At 41.8% G+C, this 21,586-nt stretch overlaps 1 protein-coding gene across 1 annotated transcript; it reads right to left on the bottom strand.

Moving 5' to 3' along the window:
- Positions 1-251: 251 nt before the first annotated feature.
- On the bottom strand, positions 252-19,697 carry LOC306912996 (alanine aminotransferase 2-like). The gene is made up of 12 exons (XM_079489485.1): positions 19,521-19,697; positions 19,230-19,424; positions 9,963-10,052; positions 9,715-9,823; positions 6,270-6,403; positions 5,499-5,742; positions 4,880-4,959; positions 3,706-3,842; positions 2,434-2,608; positions 2,016-2,171; positions 1,086-1,198; positions 252-625 (listed from the first exon to the last, which is right to left on the bottom strand). Exons 2-12 carry the CDS (start codon positions 19,371-19,373, stop codon positions 535-537), a joined length of 1,473 nt encoding a protein of 490 aa, XP_079345611.1. The 5' UTR covers positions 19,374-19,424; positions 19,521-19,697; the 3' UTR covers positions 252-534.
- Positions 19,698-21,586: the final 1,889 nt, after the last annotated feature.

The raw sequence follows: 21,586 nt of genomic DNA, 5'->3' as shown, positions 1-21,586 counted from the left end.
TTTTTCTAGTTGTCAATGGTTATTTACTGTTTGTGTTAGGACAAAATAGCCGATTTGCTCGTCTACCTATGATGTAAATTCCCCATTCATTGTCAATGGCATTTAATGTTTGTGTTGCCACAAAAAGCCGACACATATGACGAACCTTTCATTGTCAATGGCAAATGTGACACGAGTTCATGACAAAATGCTGTATATACTGTAGGAGGGGATCCTGATATCCACATCATTCAAGTAAAGAAGACTTAACAATGACATTGTTTTCCTTTTATTAGATTTCACACATACAAATCACAGGTGTACACAAATATATAACGTTTTAATAAGACTTGCACAAACTTGCAACTAAGGGCACTGGAGAGAGAATGCTCATACTGAAGATGGTAGTGCTGTACTGGCCTGCTTCAGGCACAGAAAGAAAGGCACCTGAAATACTGTGTGGGGCTCTTAGAGTATATATGAATTGACTGAATGGTTGACATTTCAGTCTCTGCCATTGATATTCTGAGGCTGATGAAAAACTGAGAAAAGTTGTTACGAAAACTCCTGTGTGAACTGCTGGTGGAACTTCCCGATTTTCTCCAATACAACTTTCAGTTTCTCGGCTGGAGGTAAGATGGTCATTCTAGACAAGATTACATAAAGGAAAGAAGTGCATAGATAAGAGAAAGGTGTGAAATGACTAGTAATGATAATTCAGTAACTAACTATATAAAATATGTAAAATATGTATAAATAATAGTCGGATGAAACAGTCCAAAAAACAACATTTCATTGGGCCCTTGCTAGCTATCCTAGTAGGGATACAACGGGAATTGCATAGACGGGTGGGGCATGGATCTCCAACTTCCATTGTTAGTGGGCCTCCTATGCCAAATTTTCCAATGGATTTACCCAGGCTTTTCTTTTTGAGCCGAATGCGAACGAAAATAATTCTGTGTAGCGAGGTGGATAATTTGATGACCAGCGGGGTCTCCGGTAGTACTTACTACTAAATCTTCATGAATTCAAAGCTTCATGGTGTGTAATTGATACAAAATAAGTCATTTTAGGGTGAACTCTAATTCTAATGGCAGTGGGCTTACCTGAAGTGATATGTTCCCTCTCTCTGTCCAAAGCCACTCCCTGGAACAAGGCAGATACCAGTCTCTTCCAACAGCTTCATGCAATATAACATATCTGGAGCCTGGCCTTCCTTCTGTAAACGCACACACACGCACGCGCACACGCACACGCACACACACAAACAAACTCACTGTTGAAGACCAGTTGACATGCCTTGGCTCAGTGCTCTATTATGTAAAGTATCTGGTGACTTGTGTAGCCCTGAAACATGACTGTCATAATCATGACAGTCATTTCATCTTCACCCGGTTTTGAGAGGCCGGCCGCTGGCTACATTCACAAAGTGAACGTGTACATAAATGTTCAGATGTCATATGTACAGGGTGAAGATGCGCCATGACACTCGTGTAGTACGAGTATGTGAACCATGGCTAGGCACTATGATAAAATGATCAGACTGGCACTATAATAACATTTAATTGACACTATACATTTCTTATATCAGTTTATACATACTGTATATAGTATTCATATTTCATCATGATAGATTTATGAAATTGTATGCATATAATCACTGGCAATAGACAGTACATTTACACTTATTCCTTTAGACACAGTGCAATGTCCATTGTCAGAATCTGATTCTTATGTATTATGGTTTTGTTTCCTATGTTTCTTCTGTTGCTGCTATGACAACTATGACTAAAATAAAGGTTCAACATGAACACAGATTTGATACCAATACTTGTAATCTTAGAAGTAAATTTAGAAATCCAGACTATACTTGTAACAGAGTATTTCTACATTGCAGTATTGAGACTTTTACTCAAGGAAAAAAAGAAGGAAAAAAAGTCCACCACTGGTTGTTTGGGTTTAAAGAAAAGACCAAGTAAAAAACACCCAGAGTCAATAAACGAAGCCAAAAGAAACAGGGTGCACATAGTACAGACCTTGGCCAGCTCAATGGCCTTCTGGGGTAGAGTGACGCGGGGGAAGGTGTACATTGCACCCTGGACAGGGTTACATGTGATGCCAGGCACCGCGTTGAAGTACTGCTCAGTCAGCTGGGCCTTTGCTTTCAAGTCGGCCAACACAGCATTCCGTTCCTGTTGGAGAGACAACGTCAAAGCGTTTTTTTTTCTTCAAATAAATTAATAAGGAAAAGTAGTGAAAATTAGCAAATCTACAATACTTTATAATAGTATACTGCAATACTTTTAAACAAGTGACCTAAAAGTCTTGACAAAAATACACATGCATGCACCCCCCCCAACACACACACACACACACACACACACACACACACACACACACACACACACACACACACACACACACACACACACACACACACACACACACACACACCTTCATAAATGTTTCATAGGAGGGTTCTTCAGGTTGGGGCGGGTTCACCACCAAGTCCAGCAGAGCCTGTCCCGAGACAGGCGGGCACAGACGCACCGAAACCAGCTTGGTGAGCTGCACCTTCACCTCAGGATCCAGGTTGATCACCTCCATGTAGCCCCCGCGGAAACCACACCTAACACACGCACAAAAGAGTCAGACATAATGCTATTGTACTGTATGAGCAGTTGAGCACACATTCAAATCCTGAGTGATAATTTAGCTGTCACGGTGAAGAAGAGCGAGGAAAAACCAAATAGCGCCCAGTCATCATGGCATCACATAACCTCAAATCGTTTGTGTTTTCATGATCAGATGCCACGGACATTCAGGGTGGCAGCGCAATATGCAGTAATACCAGTATTTTGTTCATTTATTTTAATACATTTATCCTGATTTAATTTAGCTCTCTCTGAACTCTGTAATGTGTCATTGATGTTTTCAGGAAAGCATTTTGCATTAAAGGACCACTTCACCACTTTTCAACATCTCTTCATATAATTGGTACTCACTAATGTTCATGATAAAACACCACCCTTTTTCCTACTCAGTCTGTGTCTCATAGGAGGGCTTTGGGCAGTTCAGACACCGGTCCACCAGTGACATCATCATTAGGCAGATTTTTTTTTAAACAGATATTTTTAAAGCAATATTTGTTTTAAAATATATTTAGATTTGTATTATCGTGAGAACGATGGCTTCAACCTTTGCATTGCAACTTTTCAGGAAAAGAAAGCCTGCCGTGTCTATTAGCTTGGATTCACCATCGATGATGTCACTGGTGGACGGGTTTCTGAACTGCCCACAGCCTTCCTATGAGACACAGACTGAGTAGGAAGAAATGGTGGTATTTTATCATGAACATTAGTTAGGACCAATTATAGGAAGAGAAGTTGAAAAGTGGTGAAGTGGTCCTTTAACTCCCGTTAGTTGGGGATAATGGTTTCATGCAACTACATGCAACTACTCACAACCGTTTGGTTGCAAGGAGTTGCATGGCTAATCATTGGTGCAATTTGGGTCTCAAGCGTGCTATACCAATAAAGGTTACTTGATTCTATAAAAGCATGGTTTATATTATGCCATTTCTGCTGTGTGCATCTACACAGTCAAATCTTCAGTGAAAATTAGGCTCCAAAGAGCGTGCAAATCGAGTTAGTCTTCCGTGTTGAATGAACACTGAAGATTTGAAGGTGTTCTGGCACATTTTCAAGTTTAGCTGCGAAGACTCACTCTCCCATGTAGCATTTGGAGGTGGAGTGGAAGGATGCCAGTTCCACAGCATCTGAATACTCTGGTCCCATCTCAAAGAGCACCTTCTTAAAGGAGTGGAAGGCACAGCCCTCTGCATAGATGTTATCCTGGTACACCTGACGTGGAGAGGTAATATAGTCATGAGGATTCACTACATGTAAGGTAGGGGTTCTCAACCTGGGGGCCACGACTCCTCTGGGGGTCGCCAAATTAAAATATTTGACAAAGCTTCTCTTATGGGAATCCCTGGGAGGCTGGCACAACATGTTCAGAGTCCACAGCCAAATACTACTGTACATATCAATGTGGGGGTCTTTGGCATGAAAAGGCAACATTCAGCCACTAGATGTCACACTACACTGCACATCACAACACATCTGTGGTATATTGTCTAATTTCCCTGCATTAATTGTGATGTGTAACTTATGCAATACATTTATTCAGCACCTTTTTCAAATATCTGCGGATAGTTTTCTTTCTATTATAATATTTAAACATTGCAGCAGACATATCATGGAGGCAAAATAGGCACAGCAAAAAGCGTTTTAAAAAAACAAAAATAATTAAAAGAAATTGAAATAATTTTAAAAAAGCTAAATAATTTGAATTAATTCAGTATTATTAACAACTATAGAGCGTCGCAATCCCGCCCCCTCGAGAGACCCGGAAAAGACGTTTACGCCACGGACAAAGCCAACTCTTGTCGTGACAAATCATGACAAACACAATGTTTTGGGCTGAACAAATAATTAGAAAGAAGAAAAAAAACGGCAGGTTACAACACTTTTTTTTGTTTTTCTTCTTTGTAATTATTTGTTTGGTCCAAAATATTGTGTTTGTTGTCATGATTTGTCATGACTCGAGTTGGCTTCGTACGACACTTGAAAGGTCTTTAAATAAATACTTTTTGAAATGTCTATGGGGAAAATGCATTGGGAATTATTTCCTGGGCCTCGTCATGAAAGGGGGCGGGACTGCGACGCTCTATGGTTACACTGATTGAGTGGGATGCATTTTATATTATCAAGAGATATGATTCATCATTCACTTTCTCAGAACTAGTAACATGCATATTTCAATGATGTTCAGTGACACATAAAACCTCTAATACATCAATAAACTACACATTAAGTGAAGAAATGAATGAAGTTACTTCATCAGCCATGAGGAAAAGGTGCTCTTCTTTAGCAAATCGGATCACATCTTCAATGCACTGTCTGCTCTGGACCTGACCTATCAGGACAACAGGACAACCACAGGTTGAAGATTAGAATAATGGATCTTTATTTACTGAAACTAAATAAATAAAACAAGAAAAATTAATCTGACTGGAAGTGTAAACTAAGGAGTAGTTTTCAACTGTTGAATTGATCTTCTAAAAAATAAAAAAATAATTAAACAATACATCCATGCTACCTAGGACTGACATTTTGTTGCTTTGATGCACTTATAATTGCAAATACTTTCACACACACCGACATACTGTACTGTTACGCTGCATTGTTCACTTTGCCACTAGACTGTACACATACTGTACATACAATAGAGTGCATTTTGTATTTTTACCTTATTTAATTTGTATCCACACTGTTGAAGAAGCTCTCTGTACAAGATTTTCACTGCCTATAATGTTGCTACCTGCTGTATTGTGTGTGTGTGTGTGTGTGTGTGTGTGCGTGCGTGCGTGCGTGCGTGCGTGCGTGCGTGCGTGCGTGCGTGCGTGCGTGCGTGCGTGCGTGCGTGCGTGCGTGCGTGAAAATCAAAATACAAACCAGTTGGGTTTCCAGGATTGATGATGCAGAGTGCGCGGGGATTGCAGTGTTGCCTTGCGGCAGCGAGGGATCTCCTGAGTTCGGTGACGTCCAGGCCCCAGCACTTGTCCTCGTCCAGGTAGTAGTTGATCTGCACAGCGGCCAGGTCGGCCAGGGCAGCGGAGTACAGCGGATACTGTGGAACGGAGATCATCACACCCGTGCGCTCGCGGCCCTCACCAGCCACCAACAACTTCAGCATGGTCTGGGAGGAAGAGAAGAGAGCGTGTTGTGTACTCCACGCTGACAGGTCCTCAGCAATACACCCGCCAAGTGTAAAGTCGATTGGATCAACACGACTGACTTATGCATACAGAGATTTGTAGAAGTGTGTGTACAATGGAAAAAAGTTCTTTAAGAACATCTGGCATACAGAAAAGTGAAGACAATATCTTAACATGAGCAAATATTGAACGAGACAACTAGAACATTTACGTCTTGCTCAAGGACATTAACTCAGGGGGAGCAGGGTATGGAACCGCAAACCTTCCCGATTCCTACCTCTACCTCCTGAGCCATCGCAATTTGTTAAAATATACATGAACATTTATAAATCAGTGGTTCTTAAAGCGGGGTCCGGATGGACCCTTAGGGGTCTGTAACTCAGAGTTTACTTGAAATCAAAAAGTTTTATTATAATAATACAATAATTAACTGGGGAAAAAAGAAAGCTGGCCCGATTAGTGGAGGATTTCATTTTAAACATTGAAAGGAGGAGGTGTATAGTCATACCACTATAGCGTCGCTGGCACCTGTGGAGAGGTAGATGTTGTCTGGGTTGGAGGGAATTCCACCATCCCTCTTCTGGATGTAACGAGCAGCGTCCTGGCGGATGCACTCTATTCCCTGGCTAGCACTATAAGCTCCTGAAAAGCACATGACAACACACTCTCAGATACTGACTCACACAGGACTGACTGTACTGTTGATATACAAAACACTATGCAAACAAACACAGAAACAGACACAAACACAAGCCCAGGGTTGGCATTTGCCCCCACCCTCAAATTTCCTTTTTAGAATGGTCAGAACACTAAACACTAATGAAACACTAATGAAACACTAATGAAACAGTAAACACTAATTAAACACTAATGAAACACTAAACACTAATGACACACTAATGAAACACTAATTAATTAAATTAAATTAATCAATAAAATGTTCATTAATAGTTTAATTTGTATTTGATTCAATACTTGAATGCTCTGACTGCTGTCTTTGGACATGCCTGAGCCCAGCCCCTCCGGCACACCCGGCACACATGGGAATGGTGTGGCTCTGATGTGGATCTGGGACTTCATGTGGCGAGTCTGTAGATGTCATCTACTGTATGTCATATATGATGTATGACTCTACATTTGGTCAAGATTTCATCCCAAATTTCAATTATAAACTTGTGTTGTGTACTTCTGTTGCCACTGGAAGTAGACATACAGGTACAGGTATTTTTCAAACCACCACCTGATAAAACTGCTGCAGTGAACTGAAGCAATTTCATGCTAAAAGCACAGCAGAACAAGCAGCTAGCAGCAGAGAGGACGTAGCAGTTACAGAGGATGATGCCACTAGCAGCAGTATTTAAAGTTGTCCTTTTCCATCAACGACCCCAAACTGCAGTGGACTTTCCAAAAACACAGGATACATTCTAATAGGATACATTAGTAGTATTGCTGGCTTAACTACGAACATACTGTAGCAGTGTAGCCTCTAGCCCAGGGCTTCTCAAAGTGGGTGCCATGCCCATGTCATGGCACCATGGCATGGCACCCATAATGTAAGTAACATACGTAAGTCCAGGGGTGCCTCAGAACACTTTGATAATTAATTAATGTCAATTCAGTTTAACCACTTAGACCCTTAATACTTGTAACATTGGAGACTGTTCCCCCAGAATAGGAATGCTGTGGTTTAAGTGGTTAAACGCCAACTATAAAAGTTATTTTCAGCCTGTCCTAATGGAAACTAATATTCTCTCCACTGTTCCTCGTGACATACTGTATCGTTGGGGAAAGATTTACATATTTTCTACCGTTAATATGACAAAAGGTGCTATAAATTAACAATGTGATTCAGGGTGCCGTGGATGAAAGTTATTTACATGGGAGACAAAAATGTTTGAGAACCACTGCTCAGATCTGTGGAGACTGAGACAGTGGTTGCTCTGATTTGTCGCTGTCCATTGGTGGTAGTGCTGAACCATTCACCAATCGTGGCTGTCCTTTGTCCTTTGTATTAGAGCCCTGCGTGGGAGTGGGATTTCTGACCACTCCCGCCCGCTCTCGCAATGATTTCATTCTTTGATTTGACCGCCCGCAGTGACCGCCTGTCCACCGTTCCTGCACGCAAACAAAAAATGCAATAGCAGCGATAACCAGCACGGTAGGGGAAATTACGTTCTTCTCAAACATTATTCATATCTTGCTAAAGTGTATAAGCTCTGTATCTGGTTACTTGCGGGAGGATGCAGGATTTTGGTTTTATCTTGACCGCCCGTTCCCGACCGCAGGTATTTAAATACCGCCCGCACGCGCAACGTGGGACCCTGCTCCTGATGCATTGTATGATACATTGTATCATCACTGGCATCCCGTTTTATTTTTTGTGTTCTTGCTGGACTTGGCTTGTAAGTAACAATGAATAGGATATCACTAAGGCCCCTCGAGAGTGCTCTGCTGAGTTCGCTCCCTGTGTTTATTTGTGCGTCAGTGGTGTGGCGTGGTGCACTTTGACATTTCCATGATTTTGAGTGCCCCGCAAGTTTGAGTCCATCCTTCTCCTCACTTGGAAGTATGCGATTCATACTCGTCATCAGTAAAAATGTGATAAACCTACGCCAGTGGATGGACTGGTGGTGAGCGCAAATTATAGGAAAGAAATCTTATCTTAGAAAATTACACAGTCCCTGTTAAAAAACTCTAGTGAAGTAAGTAAGCAAGTAAGTTGACAGAGTTCTAAAGTGAAAATGAAAATAACTTGCATAAGTAGAGCACAAATCTCCACCAGAAGGTATGCCCTATAATTATAGTGATGTATGCAGTGAAATTACAACCTAAAAGAGTAGCACTGAATGTGATTACCAGTTGTACATCAACCGTCTTCCCTCCTATATTCATTTCTCACACTAACTTTCTCCATGTTTCTCTTATATTTATGTCATTCGGCCTTTCCTAGCGTGTCACCAGTCACATGTTGATTTTTAATTTAATGTTGGATGTTCGCTGCCCCATACTTGCACATAAGTTGACAGTCAATTGTATATGAAATGGAACAGTAATGGCATTTAGGATGAGATGTACACAGCTGTATCTGAAAGGTGACAGATCTTGCCAGCAGAGTCTCAGGAATGAGTGTGGAGAGAGATAGGGCCGATTCATACTCCTATTTTAGAGCCGAATAAAAGTCGGTTCGGCTCTGTAGAGCCTACAATGTGACGTCATTTGAGGTTCGGGGGGGCAGGGACCGTCCTAGTCGGCTCTTCGGTGCTACTGAAAATTTCTGACGAGCCAAAATCATTTCGGCACTACAGCGCCGAAACAGCGGTAAAATAGGAGTATGAATCGGCCCATACAGTAAGAGAAATTAGTCTCTCAATCCATACACATGCATGATGTCAAGCCAAAATATGGATAATAAATAAGGGTGTCCCGATCAAAACCACTCAAATCCAGTATTTCAAGAAGTAAGAGGACAAGAGGCTACATTAGTTTCTCATGTATTGACTTGTGACTTTAAATTTTGTTTTAGGCAAAGTTGTCCAATTGACCAATATGATAGCACATCCATGGCCTCCTGTCAGCGTAAACAAGAAATATGACACTGATCAGCCTAGTAGATAAAATACTAAACGGAGAGAGTTAATAGGGTACTAAGTTTAGTTATGTAGTACAGTGGCTCCAAACCCAAATTGTTGGAGAGAGTGCTGCTGATTATTTATCCTTCCACTAACCAGTCCCTAAGTAAAGAGCATTAGAATGACATCGACCCACATGAACCGCAGTAGGATAGGCATTAGGCAACCACCAGTACAGCACCATAGTTAGGATCCACTGATGTAGTGAATGACAGAGTGATACTGTGAGTATGAGCAGATGATAGCCTGTTAGAAATACTGGAATAGATGGGAAAATCAGGGGGGAGGCGAGGGGAATGAAGTGCAGAAGGCGAGTTCTCTGACCTAAGCTGTTTCCGCCACATGCCTGAAGGATTCGCTGTGCTCTTTGCTTAGCGTCCTCTGGAAACCTGTTGTCTTCGAGAAGATCAGGGTAGGCACACAGAGCTAAGACCTGAGATCCAGAACAAGAATATGACACACACACACACAATGCTCATGCACGTAATAACATGCCACATTGCAGCCTTATTAAGCATAACTCTAATATGGATTCTATTGCACTGTGACTTAAAAGGAGGCCGTGTTCCAACCTGTCTGAGAAATGTGATAGGCTTCTGGCCCATGGCATGAGCGTCACCAATGTTTGCCTTGATGACTTCCGTGAATGGCTTCTTGACTCCCTGGAAGAGGGGGACCGGGGAAGGGATAGAGTGAAAATAACAGAGTGAAAGAGAGACAGACAGACAGAGAGAGACAGAGAAATAAAGAGTAAGTTTAGTTTCTGTTATCTCCTATTGCTCAGTGAGGGTGTTTATTGCATGCGTGCGAGAATTGGAATCGTGCCAATACAAGAAAGGAGAGACAAACGGGTAAGACAGGACCCAGCTGCTTCACTTTGAAATGGCTTAAACCATCAGACTTCAGGCAAAACACTGACATTGACTTTTGACACACACACACACACACACACACACACACACACACACACACACACACACACACACACACACACACACACACACACACACACACACACACACACACACACACACACACACACACACACACACACACACACACACACACACACACACACACACACACACACACACACACACACACACAAATATTTCTACACACTTAGGTTTCCTGTTTAAGTCTAATCTCAATTTCAGTTTCTTCCTTCTTTTCATCTCTGCCTAGAAAGAAATAAACAATTAAATGAATAAAAAACTAGTATTTGTATTGTATTGTTTTGTCTGTTATGTCTACTGATTTTATTGTTATGCATATTTTGTCTTGCTTTCTGTAAAATGTAATTTATTCTTTCAATAAAAACATTTAATAAATAAATAAATCACATAGTTTCCAACAGCTGTTATACTACTTCCATCGGTGTACACTCTGGCCTTACAGTTTGTCCATGGTTAAACTGTGAGTCACTAAGCACGTCTTGGTCAACTATGATGTGGTTGTGGTTTCTTTTACAGCATGTCTTATTTCATAATTTGGGTTAGTGTATGCCTGCATTGTCAGAGCTGAACGTTGCATACTCCTTATTGAAGTAACATACAGAATCGTCACTGTCGGGCAGAAACCTCCATATTTCAACTTTTGTATTCCCCCGTAAATGAATGCCCCATTTCGTCGTGTGTCACACAAAAGTAGCGGAAATAGACGATCTACAAGCTCACAACACATGTTGGGGGCTTGTAGAACCCTTATACTGATGGCTGAAGAGGCGCGAAGGCCACAGAAATTCCTCCAGCTCAGAGTTTCATGGGGGAACTGGGCCACGCTTGCCAACAAACATTGTTTTCCATCAGTGGAAATGCAACCACAGTCCAGGAATCTGCAGCTGTGGCGAACAAACATAAAATGTTTGAAAATATCCAATGAAACTATGTCTGCCTGTCCTACTGTATGGCCATTTACCATATATGTAACATACATAAGGAGGCTCTTTAAACATTCCTGACAACATACATGACTGACACTGTAGTTAGGAACCAAATGGACCTTTACAGAGACCTCTCAGTCTGTGGCCTAAATGCATGGGGTCTTGAAATTAAAACTATTGAAATCCACTGCCTTTTGTAATTATGTATGCATGTATTTTTGTGTATATGTGTATATAGATATATTTATTTATTTATTTTATTTCCTCCAGACTGTTTTTTCCGACTATCCTTGGGATTGTGGGTGGGGGGAGGGTGGGATAGGGGATTGAGTTTTATTTTTATATTTTATATGTCTGTTTAATACTTGCCCCTGGGCTACTGTTACAAAAACCTGAATAAAAAGATTTTGAAAAGAAAGAAATCCACTGCCTTAGCATATAAATCCAACTGTGGAGACGTGTACACATTCATCTCACACACAGATGCTTGCCCTTGGTTCTATGCAAAGCATGCACACATACACACACACCCCCCTCGGCTCTCATTAGCAGTCTTGTGTTTTAGACAGACAAGCATAGAGTGAGCTTGGCACAGCTATGGAACAGGCAGCGACCGCACATGAAAGGGGGGAGGGGGTGGTTTTAAAGTACCACGACGACTCCGGCGAGGGACACAGACCCTTCTGTTTTTATCAGAGCAAAAGACTACTGTGTAGCAAGTACTCCTAACTCCCCATTACTAATACATTGCACGCCATAGTAAGCAAATGGATGCTTTTCCGCTACCCCAAATTAAAACCAAATTCCCAACCCTCTTCATTTCAGACACGTTTCATTATACAGTATACACCAATATCTATCCATCAGCTTTTTCTCTTCACGATTCATCTCACTGGCTCCTACAACGTTTTGTTTGGAGCCTCTGGGTCTGCTTGCTGATAGACCATTCCCCTTATATTGGATTAAAAACGCAAATGTGACATTTGGTGGCTCGCATAGATTCCATCCAGTGGCTTCATCGACTGTCATGTGGCTAAGTTATACATTTCACCGCACATAACTGTGTCGCTCAACAACAATATTTGAACTGAAAAATTGGTGATGTCCGATCGGGTATTTTATATACTGTACCCGTTTTCGGGCAAGTTTTCGGGCGTAAAATGTCCCAGGGTCCAGGTAGAGCTAGGCCTTAATTTCCTGCCCTGTTGAGATGTTGTATGTCTCCAGCTTGACTTTGTTTATGAAGACATGCCTGGTAGAGATTATTTTTTGAAAGACATTTTCGAATGCAGTCCCATTAGTGTCTCTGAGTTCTGCCAGTGACTGTACATTGTGACCCAGCAGGACCTCAGCGGTTTCCTGGAAGCATGTCACCCATAGTTCGTCCGTAGAGTCTTCTATTTTGTCATTTGATCTTCAGTAGAAGTCTGTAATTAAAGTCTGTAAAGGTTTTTTTGCATTTGGAACAGAAGTATTTTCTACTCTCCAGTTCTTCAACTTCTTGACACGCCTTGTATATGCAGTTGTACATTCGAATGTCGACAAGCTTTGCGACAATATGACATTCCATATGTTGATCCTTCCCCATCCATCCTTCCTCTTCGATGTCTCCCTTTTGACTGATACCTGTCCATTTAAACTCTAGACGGGCCTGCCCCAAAGTTATTTGTGTAGCCGCGCCTGGCAGCCCGCGAAAACTACAATTCTCAACAGGCCCGAAAATTAAGGCCCGGCTACCTGGGCCCTCATAAAACCCTGTACACTCAAGATACGCTCCATATATGGCCCTTTAGGGTGAGGTCGCTTCTCACCCTCAGGCGTCTTACTGGTTATAATTATGTTGAAAAATAAATTTAAAAAAGGCCTTTTGTGATGAAGGCTGCAAAATATATCAGTGTTTTCTGGGGAAGCTTTCGAAAGAGTCAATAGTTGGAACATTCAAAAATAATATGGAATATGGAATTTGGAATAAAGAGGCATTGCTTTTTTCAAATTCAGCCTTTTTTCAGAATGGCCAAAATAATTATATTTTTTAAATACAGAATGAGATCATATTGATCGGTTATCGGCCATAATAGCAATTAATTATATCGGCCAAATTGTCTCATCGGTACATCCCTAGTAATAAAGTATAAATTAGCAACAATGTACAGTATGCATTTGGCCTAAGGCGGAAAGAGTCATACGTTGCAAAGTGCCTGACATCAAATTTATTTTCAGGTCAGATGGGGGCGGCGGGACGCCTGAGAATGTGGCTTTTTTATGAGCCTTATCAGACAATGTTCCTCTGAAAGGTCATTTTTTATGTTTGTGCTGCAGCTGTCTGAGACAGATACTGTAAAGAAAACATTAGTATATCATTCATTACAAGCTTGACTTCTATTATTGTTTAACCCTTTAACTTCCCTATCCTGATCTGTGCAAAGAAAAACAAGATGATTTTGTTTTAGATAGGCCTGACCAGCGGAGTTACATGAAATCGTTTACTTTAATTCTATTACAGTACGTATATGCTTGATTGGATTATATATTGTATTGATACAACCCAACTGCATGCCTAGCATTTACTATTAGGTAGCAGTTCGTGTCAAGCCGGGAGACAGATGATAGCCAATCAGATATAAGGTAATTGGGGTGTGCTGGTGGCTGACCCTACTGCAAGTGCATCGACCGCAAGGTCACAGAATCCGGGACTCACCTCTCTGGGACCTTGTTTTACTTGTTGCTCTTCCTGGTCTATAGAAAATATGTAATTAAAGGCCCAGAACATTCATAAAAAGTGTTTTCGCTTACTCTTGCTGATTATATCTCAGGTCAGGTTCAAGCTAGGTGCTGATCATTATGTGTCACAAACATCAGCCATAAAGAATGATAACAAGGTAAATTGGCCTGTCCTTAGAGGTGCAAACAGGAGGGTGAATCTCTGAGTTGTGTAAATAGCCAAAGTAGCTGAAAATAACTGTATGAGTATTTAGGGCCTTTAAGGTAAAGTGGGAAAAAATTAAAAAAAAGGTGCAGCTGGTTGCTGTACCAAGTTCTGTTAAAGTGATTCCGTATTCATCTGCCCACCTCCAACAAATGAGTTACGTCTTATACTTTATACATGTGGTCCACGTTGGGTAAATCGCAGTCAAACCACCCATTTTCAACATTTTACAACATTAATATACCTTAGAGCTGTTGTGTGGAAATAATAAAAAAGTCCCCCTATTCTGTGTTTCCTAGAACTGTAATTATGAAACATAATCATGTCATCAAGATGTGTTTCACCATGTTAATGATTTTTTTCAGACCTCTAGTTCTAGGAAACACAGAATGGGGGAACTTTTTTATAATTTCCACACAACAGCTCTACGGTATATTAATGACATAGTAAAATGTTGAAAATGAGTGGAATGCCCCTTTAACTATCAGGAGCAGTGGGCAGGCAATGAGCCAGCTCAAGGTCTAAGGCCAGTGACAGGCTCAAGGGCACAGCACGGCACTGTGCCTACATCCATACTGTACTGTACTGTACTGTATGTATGATGACCACTGAACTATAGGAGCTCCCTAGTCCCTACAGTATTGTAATGTATGTATAGTACGCTCCACCATGCAAACAGTCCTGCAGGGTCCGTTTACTGTACCTGTATCTTGTTTACGTGTGGAGTCAGCATGTTCTTGCAGGCCAAAACGTCAGGCCAGCCAACTCTAAATGTGTGCACACACCATTTCAGAGTTCAGGCTGAGTCAATATTTGCATTTCTGTGACTATATGCATGTCGTTACATCAACCTCGGTGCAAGAACTGCAGGGTTGTTGTTTTGCATTAGCGTTAGTTGTAATTAGAGATGTCCCGATACTGTATCGGTATCGGGAAAAGTATCGGATCGGCCAATATTTGTCATATCGGGTCATATCGGTATTGGTGAATATGCCAGTCTAACCACAGATCCGACACAGGGGTAAGGGGTTGACACTAGGTAAATAAAATGTTGGGGCATGTGGAGTTTGCTTTGGAGTTGCCCAAACTGCAAGTGCACATTTGAGTGAGGAGTCTGCTATAAACACAACACAAGATATATAGCTAGATAGCTATAAACACAACATGAGATCACGACACTGGTATCGGTATTTGGTATCGGTATCGGCTAACACAGAAATTGAGGTATCGGGATCGGAAGCGAAAAAAGTGTATCGGGACATCCCTAGTTGTAATTGTACAAAAGGTCTAAGTCACCGATGCAACCACATATCCCCTCCCCTCATTCACATCCTTGTTCTGATCCAACAAAGAGGTGACTGTTTTCTGGGTGACAGAGCAGCCAGCCAGCCCTGTCCCCTTCCCTGCTTAGCTCTGTGTTGTCCTACTCAATCAGCAGCGGCAGGCACCGATTACATGACATCAACCAACCTGTCCAGGACATCCTGTTCACCAGTCCACATAGGACCTATAGCCTAATATAATGCTTGGTTTGTTACTGTATGCACCACCTAGAGTCCTAGACTGAAGCTACATACACACAGCACACACTTAACTCCTGCAGAAGAGATTACATTTATTGGGACTAACAACACGTGGCTCCATCATCTGATAATACGGAGACCCACTCACGGACATGTAAAAACTAAAACTTCACACAATAAGTCTTTCTCATTTGTCCGCTATGTCTGCCATGGTCTTTTTTTAATTTAATTTTTTCACTAAATCCACTATATCAGGTTGCCACAGGTCCGTCCAGGTCTGTCCAAGGCTGATTTATCTTGTAGCCGCAGTGCAGTCCCTGTCATTCCTGATAACTGAGATATTGTTCAGAGAGCCAAACACACGCACATGCACGCACACACGCGTTAGTATATTGCTATACTGAAGACATCAACATTTTATGCCATCTGGAAAGAATGCAGTCTTTACAATTTGTTCACATTTTTTAATCCTAACCCGAAAGCCAAAAATAGCAGTTCTGCCAAGTGCACAATCCGCCACATTGTGAGATTGCAGTTTTCGGTGTCCGACACAGTCACACAGGCAGGCAACTAAGGATAAACCAGGCACAATTTCAACTCAACTAACTAAACTTAATCCTAATCCCAACCTGAATCTTTTCTTTTCCTAATTGTAACCCAATAAAAATCTTTTTAACCATAAAACAACCATTTATCTTGTGAGGAACAGGAAATTGGTCCTCACATAGTGCCCATTTCTCAAAGTTCTTGTGGGGGATATTTGGCCCTCACAAGTATAGCAATACAAGGACACACAGATACATGAAATGTGCTGATCCCTCAGTAAACGTGTTGAAGTCACAGACCTGACAGGAAGCAGGCAAGCAGCCTCTCAGCTGACAAGGCAACTGGAGCACCTCCAGGCCAGCCCTATTAAAGAGAACTATGGGATCCACCACGTCACGTTCTGCACAGTAACATTGTCACCCGTAAGGATCCATTTTCACACTCGCACAGTTACATTAACACTTTTTGCTAGCATGGGGTTGTTTTCACTGCCAACAATTTGACCTCTACATGATGCCAACATGCAGACAGGTCCGATTAGATAAGAAAATACTAGGCACTGCAAATTGGCTGCAAAGACCTGCGTCATTGAATGCATATGATGACTCTTCTTGGGAGTACACACAGTAGTATATTATTTTACTGTACTGTACTATTGGAAATTAACATGAAAGTATATGGTTCCAACATGGACATAGAGATGTGTTCAAAGGGATTTATTTATTTATTACGGTGGCTCTCTGTCTTTCTGGCATAATTCTGTTTACCATTTCCTCATGAAACTTTTATCACAATGCCCCCATAAAGTAAATTAATGCTTACGGCAGCTCATTCGATTCTAAACGTTGAATGAGAGAGGCACAGTTTGTCCTCCGTATATTGTTAAAGGAGTGAAAAACATGTGTGACTACCAAGAATTTCAGGATCTTTCTGCAGAACAGGAGCTGCTTGGTAATCATCCCCTCCTACAAAGAAAAAGTCTGGACTCTGGCTCACTTCAATGGACTCTCCTCTACAGAGGGACGGAGGGAGGAGGGAGGAGGGTGAGAGGGGAGAGCACACAAAAGACATGCACGGGGGAATACTTCATCTCTTACATAATAACCTCTCAACAATGTAGGCCTATCTACTGTAGACTGGTTTCTCAGGGCCGAAAATCTGTCAGGCTTATCCACTCTGGACAGAGTAGAAAATTCACCAGCACTTGTCTCACGGAAATGTCCTTTACTTATTTTTTACATTGATAGACACAGGTAGCATAAAAATATTAAACAATTACCTAAAGCACTGGTTCTCAAAGAGGGGTCCGGCCGGGGGGGGTTCAGGGGTTCCTCAGCTAAGTGATCATAGTTATGAACCAAATGGACACTTAAGAGGTTTGTAAGTGTAGTAGTGTGCATAAAGAACCAATGTGATGCACAAATGGTACCAAATATTATGGGGGTATGTGGCCTAATTAGTACCAAACTTGGTCTTGAAATTACACTGGCCTCAAGGACATTTCCGTGAGAGCTGGTGATCTTCCTGCCTATGTGAACTTGAACTGTGCACAGAGTAAAGAGAGTAATTGTTGAGACTTGAGTTGAAGTTGTAGTCACGGTCTCTACAAAGACCTCAGGCTACAGCAGTGTGTGGGACTGTGAGTGACATGCTCACCAGCTATGCACTGTAGATTCTTGCCAATTGATTACCCTGCATGTATAGCAGCTACAATCGTATTAGGTACACGACTGCTTGTCCCCTTACTTGATCTAATTTGTCTCTCAGGACACTTTGCCTCTGAAAAGAGGCCAAGAGGGTTATCCGAAGGTTGCATCACAGCTCTCCAATCAATGAGACATCATGTGCATCTCATGCTTGGCTTCTCTAGGGGAAAACATGGTGGATATAATCGATCAGTGGAGCTGACTGCGCAACACTGCGGAGGCAGCTGAGCCATCGCCTGTCACCCAGGTAGTCTTTGTGCGTTCCCTCACTTAATATACACGATATATTGTCTGCGCCTCACCATCAATCATTTATGCATTTTCTATTGAAGACAAGTAACTGTCAAGGCAAGTTGAGCTGTTTTTTTGTTTTTGTTTTTCAAGGGAGCCGCCAAGTGTACGCCCATTTTTTATGTTACATCATGCATTTAACCATTTAACAATGTGGCATGTGTGACATGAAAAGATAGTGAACCAACCTGGGTAAACAAAACAGCTGATCAAAATAAATCAGCAGTACTATTTAGCAGCAGCAGCACAGATTATTGGAGGTTTGGAAAATGAACCACTTAAAACACAAATTATATTTACTTTTATTTTTTCATAAACTTCAAGGCAAGTGTGGCGTTGTTTATTTCAAGGGAGAACCCCATGTGATGTCATAATTTTGTGTCATGTCATGCATTACTCGTCCAGCATGTGGCATGCAAGATAACAAGCAAACCACCCTTGGCATACAGTATCATGCCTACTGTCAACAGCAGATTGTAGCTCAGCCGGTAGGCTACTTTATTTGGCAGATTGGATGGTGGAAAACGAACCTCTTAAAAACACAAACAAATATTATTTTCACTTTTATTTTGTATAATCTTCAAAGCAATTGGTTGTTTATTTCAAGGGAGAACCCCATGTGTATGCCCATTGTGTAATGCCATGCTCTGCTTGTCACTGCATTACTACCAGCATGTGGCAATGGCATGCAAGATACATGTAGCATTAGCAAACCAGCCTTAAGCATACAGTTACAGTATGCCTACTGTCAACAGCAGATTGAAACAACTCAGCAGGTAGACTACTTTTTAGTCAGACAATCGGCATTGTCCATCTCACACGCACAGATTGGAGCTGCGCGCTGTGTCGCCCTCGCAATGTATTGGGCTAAATTATAATAAATTACCCTGAAAAATGGACGTGCAATTATGGGTGGGTGACAATGAATGGATGATGAGCAGGTTGCATTCACAGATCAGACTGACCTCTTTCAGTTCCTTTTCCAGTTGCACAGCCCGCTGTACGATGGGACCGCGGACAGCATACTCCAGCCGCTTGACGTTCGGGTTCATGTTGTCAAGTGTCAGAACCCTCCCGACGCGCGAGACTCCATTCACTCCGGAGGACATGCTTAGTTTTCAAGACGTGGCCGCTTGCCTGCAGCCGCTCCACGATATACACTACAAAATATGTGAAATATTTGAGATATATATTACAATAACAGAAACAGCGTGAGGCATATTCCTCTCGCCAAAACGGTTCTTCTAACTTCTTACCCTTCAGACGCTGCTATAGTTCCCAGTGTGCTGTCTGTGTACAGCGTGTCTCTCCAGAAGTTTGCTTCAACTCAACTGTCACCAGCGAGCAGTGTGTTCAGGTTCACACCCCCTATGGTTCACACGCGTACTCTCTCTCCTCACTGCTCAGCACGTGTTTGTTATTATTACCCAACTTTGAAACTCCCCCGACGGGCCGACACACTGACGCGTTACCACGCCTTCAATGATTATTGGTCACACTACTACTTGGTTGGCTCGCATTTATCCTCATATGTTCATTGTAGCTCCACCGTCAGTCAGCTTGCTTTCCAAGGACACGCACCTCGCACCACCATGCATGCGTGCATTCGATTCTGAGCAAATTTAAGTTACAGTTATACACACACATCGGTGACCTATCGAATTCTATGACCCCAGAAAGTGCTGCGGCCATTGCGGGGAACAGAACAGCTCACTCGCATCGCCGGCTGAGGGGTGATTTCACCCAACACCGTAGGTGTCAGAAGGTCTATATTACTACAGTAAGTAGGCCTACTGTAGTAATAGGCGAATGTTTTTCCCTTAAGCTAAGCATATTGTAAAGCCTACATCTTGGACAAATTTGTAAAATTGCTTTTAGTTTTAGCACTATTAAAAGGAAAATGTATTTATTTCAATCTTAGAATCTTACCGTAGCCCGCCCCGCCCTAATGCAACACATTTTTGCTTTTACTTAACTGAGTCACCATTTTCCCAAATCTGTAGCCTTTAGTTACAGACTAGTGCAACCTCAATCAACCAAATGTTACCATGCAGTAGCCTACTAGCCTGGCTAATAAGCCAGACTCAAATCACACAGGCAATTTCTTTTTGCCAACGGCTGATTCGGTCTGGCTTATTAGCCAGGCTAGTAGCCTACCAGGTTATATTACTTTATACATACTTTCAACTATTTCCCTTTGCAGAACACTAACAGTCAAATATAGCCCTGAAACATGACTGTCATGAGCGTCATGTGGCTACATGAATTAGTTCTTTCTCTGGTTTTATGTAGGCCTATGTCCCACCTTTTTTATTATTTTTTATATATCTGTAGAATTTGATATGTTTTTACTATTATTACAATTATTATTATCACTTTGTCTTTTGTGGCTTGGCGCTATGAATTAATATTATTATTAATATTACATAGTATTAGCCTATTTATTTTTGCACCACACTACAAAGCCTCAACAATGTTCTGTAAAATGCTGACCATATAATAACAAATTATTAAAATAATGAACAAAATAATTATGAATTTGCTACTCTGGAGTCATGTAATTTTATGTCACCAAGTCAAAGTCACTGTTCTGTGACTTAACTGTACAGCCTGGCTAGAAACTATTTCCCTACCCTCTACCCGGTATTGTAACTCTATATCAGCCAAAGTTAAGTGCAAGGGTCACGTCCCACTTCCAGAAGATGCCACTCCACGCCACCACAACCATCACAGTGATGACAGAGTTACGAGAAATGACCACACTACCATCTGCTCACTGTCCTGCTTGCCTTGTCTACAAAGTAAAATCTTCAGTGTTCATTTAAAGGAGCATTCAGTGATTTGGGTGATTTGGAAAACCACCCAGTCCGCCCCGGTAACAAAATGTGCACATGCACGCTCTACAGTGGGGGGAAGTGCAACAGGCCAACAGTATGTGCACCAAGGCCCACCCCACTCGATCATGATTGGAGGAAGGACCCTCTCATCCTGATTGGTTGAAGGCTTTGCCACCCGCCACCAAAACTGAAACTAGGGGTTTTTTACCCCAGGGGCTCACTGGGGACAGGGAGGAACTCCTTATATGGTCAGCACACTCTATAGTAGGGAGGATTATCCAGAAAAAAATAAGTGATATTTGAATTAAGTCAAATCACTGAATATACCTTTAAGTCTGTGTCAAGATATGACTATGTAAGAAGACAGGGTTGTTAAATGGAGAAGTGAGAAATGAATCTCTTTTGCCATGGCCTTTGAACACCTGTCAGTGCACAGAGGGAGGGAGCAGTTGATCATGGACAGAGAGTGAGTGGCGTCAAGTGGG

This window comes from Electrona antarctica (genome assembly GCF_951216825.1).
Source record: "Electrona antarctica genome assembly, chromosome: 20".
In the NCBI taxonomy this organism is placed as follows: domain Eukaryota; kingdom Metazoa; phylum Chordata; class Actinopteri; order Myctophiformes; family Myctophidae; genus Electrona; species Electrona antarctica.
Note: the sequence above shows the minus strand (reverse complement) of the source record. Positions and strands in the feature narration are given on the sequence as shown.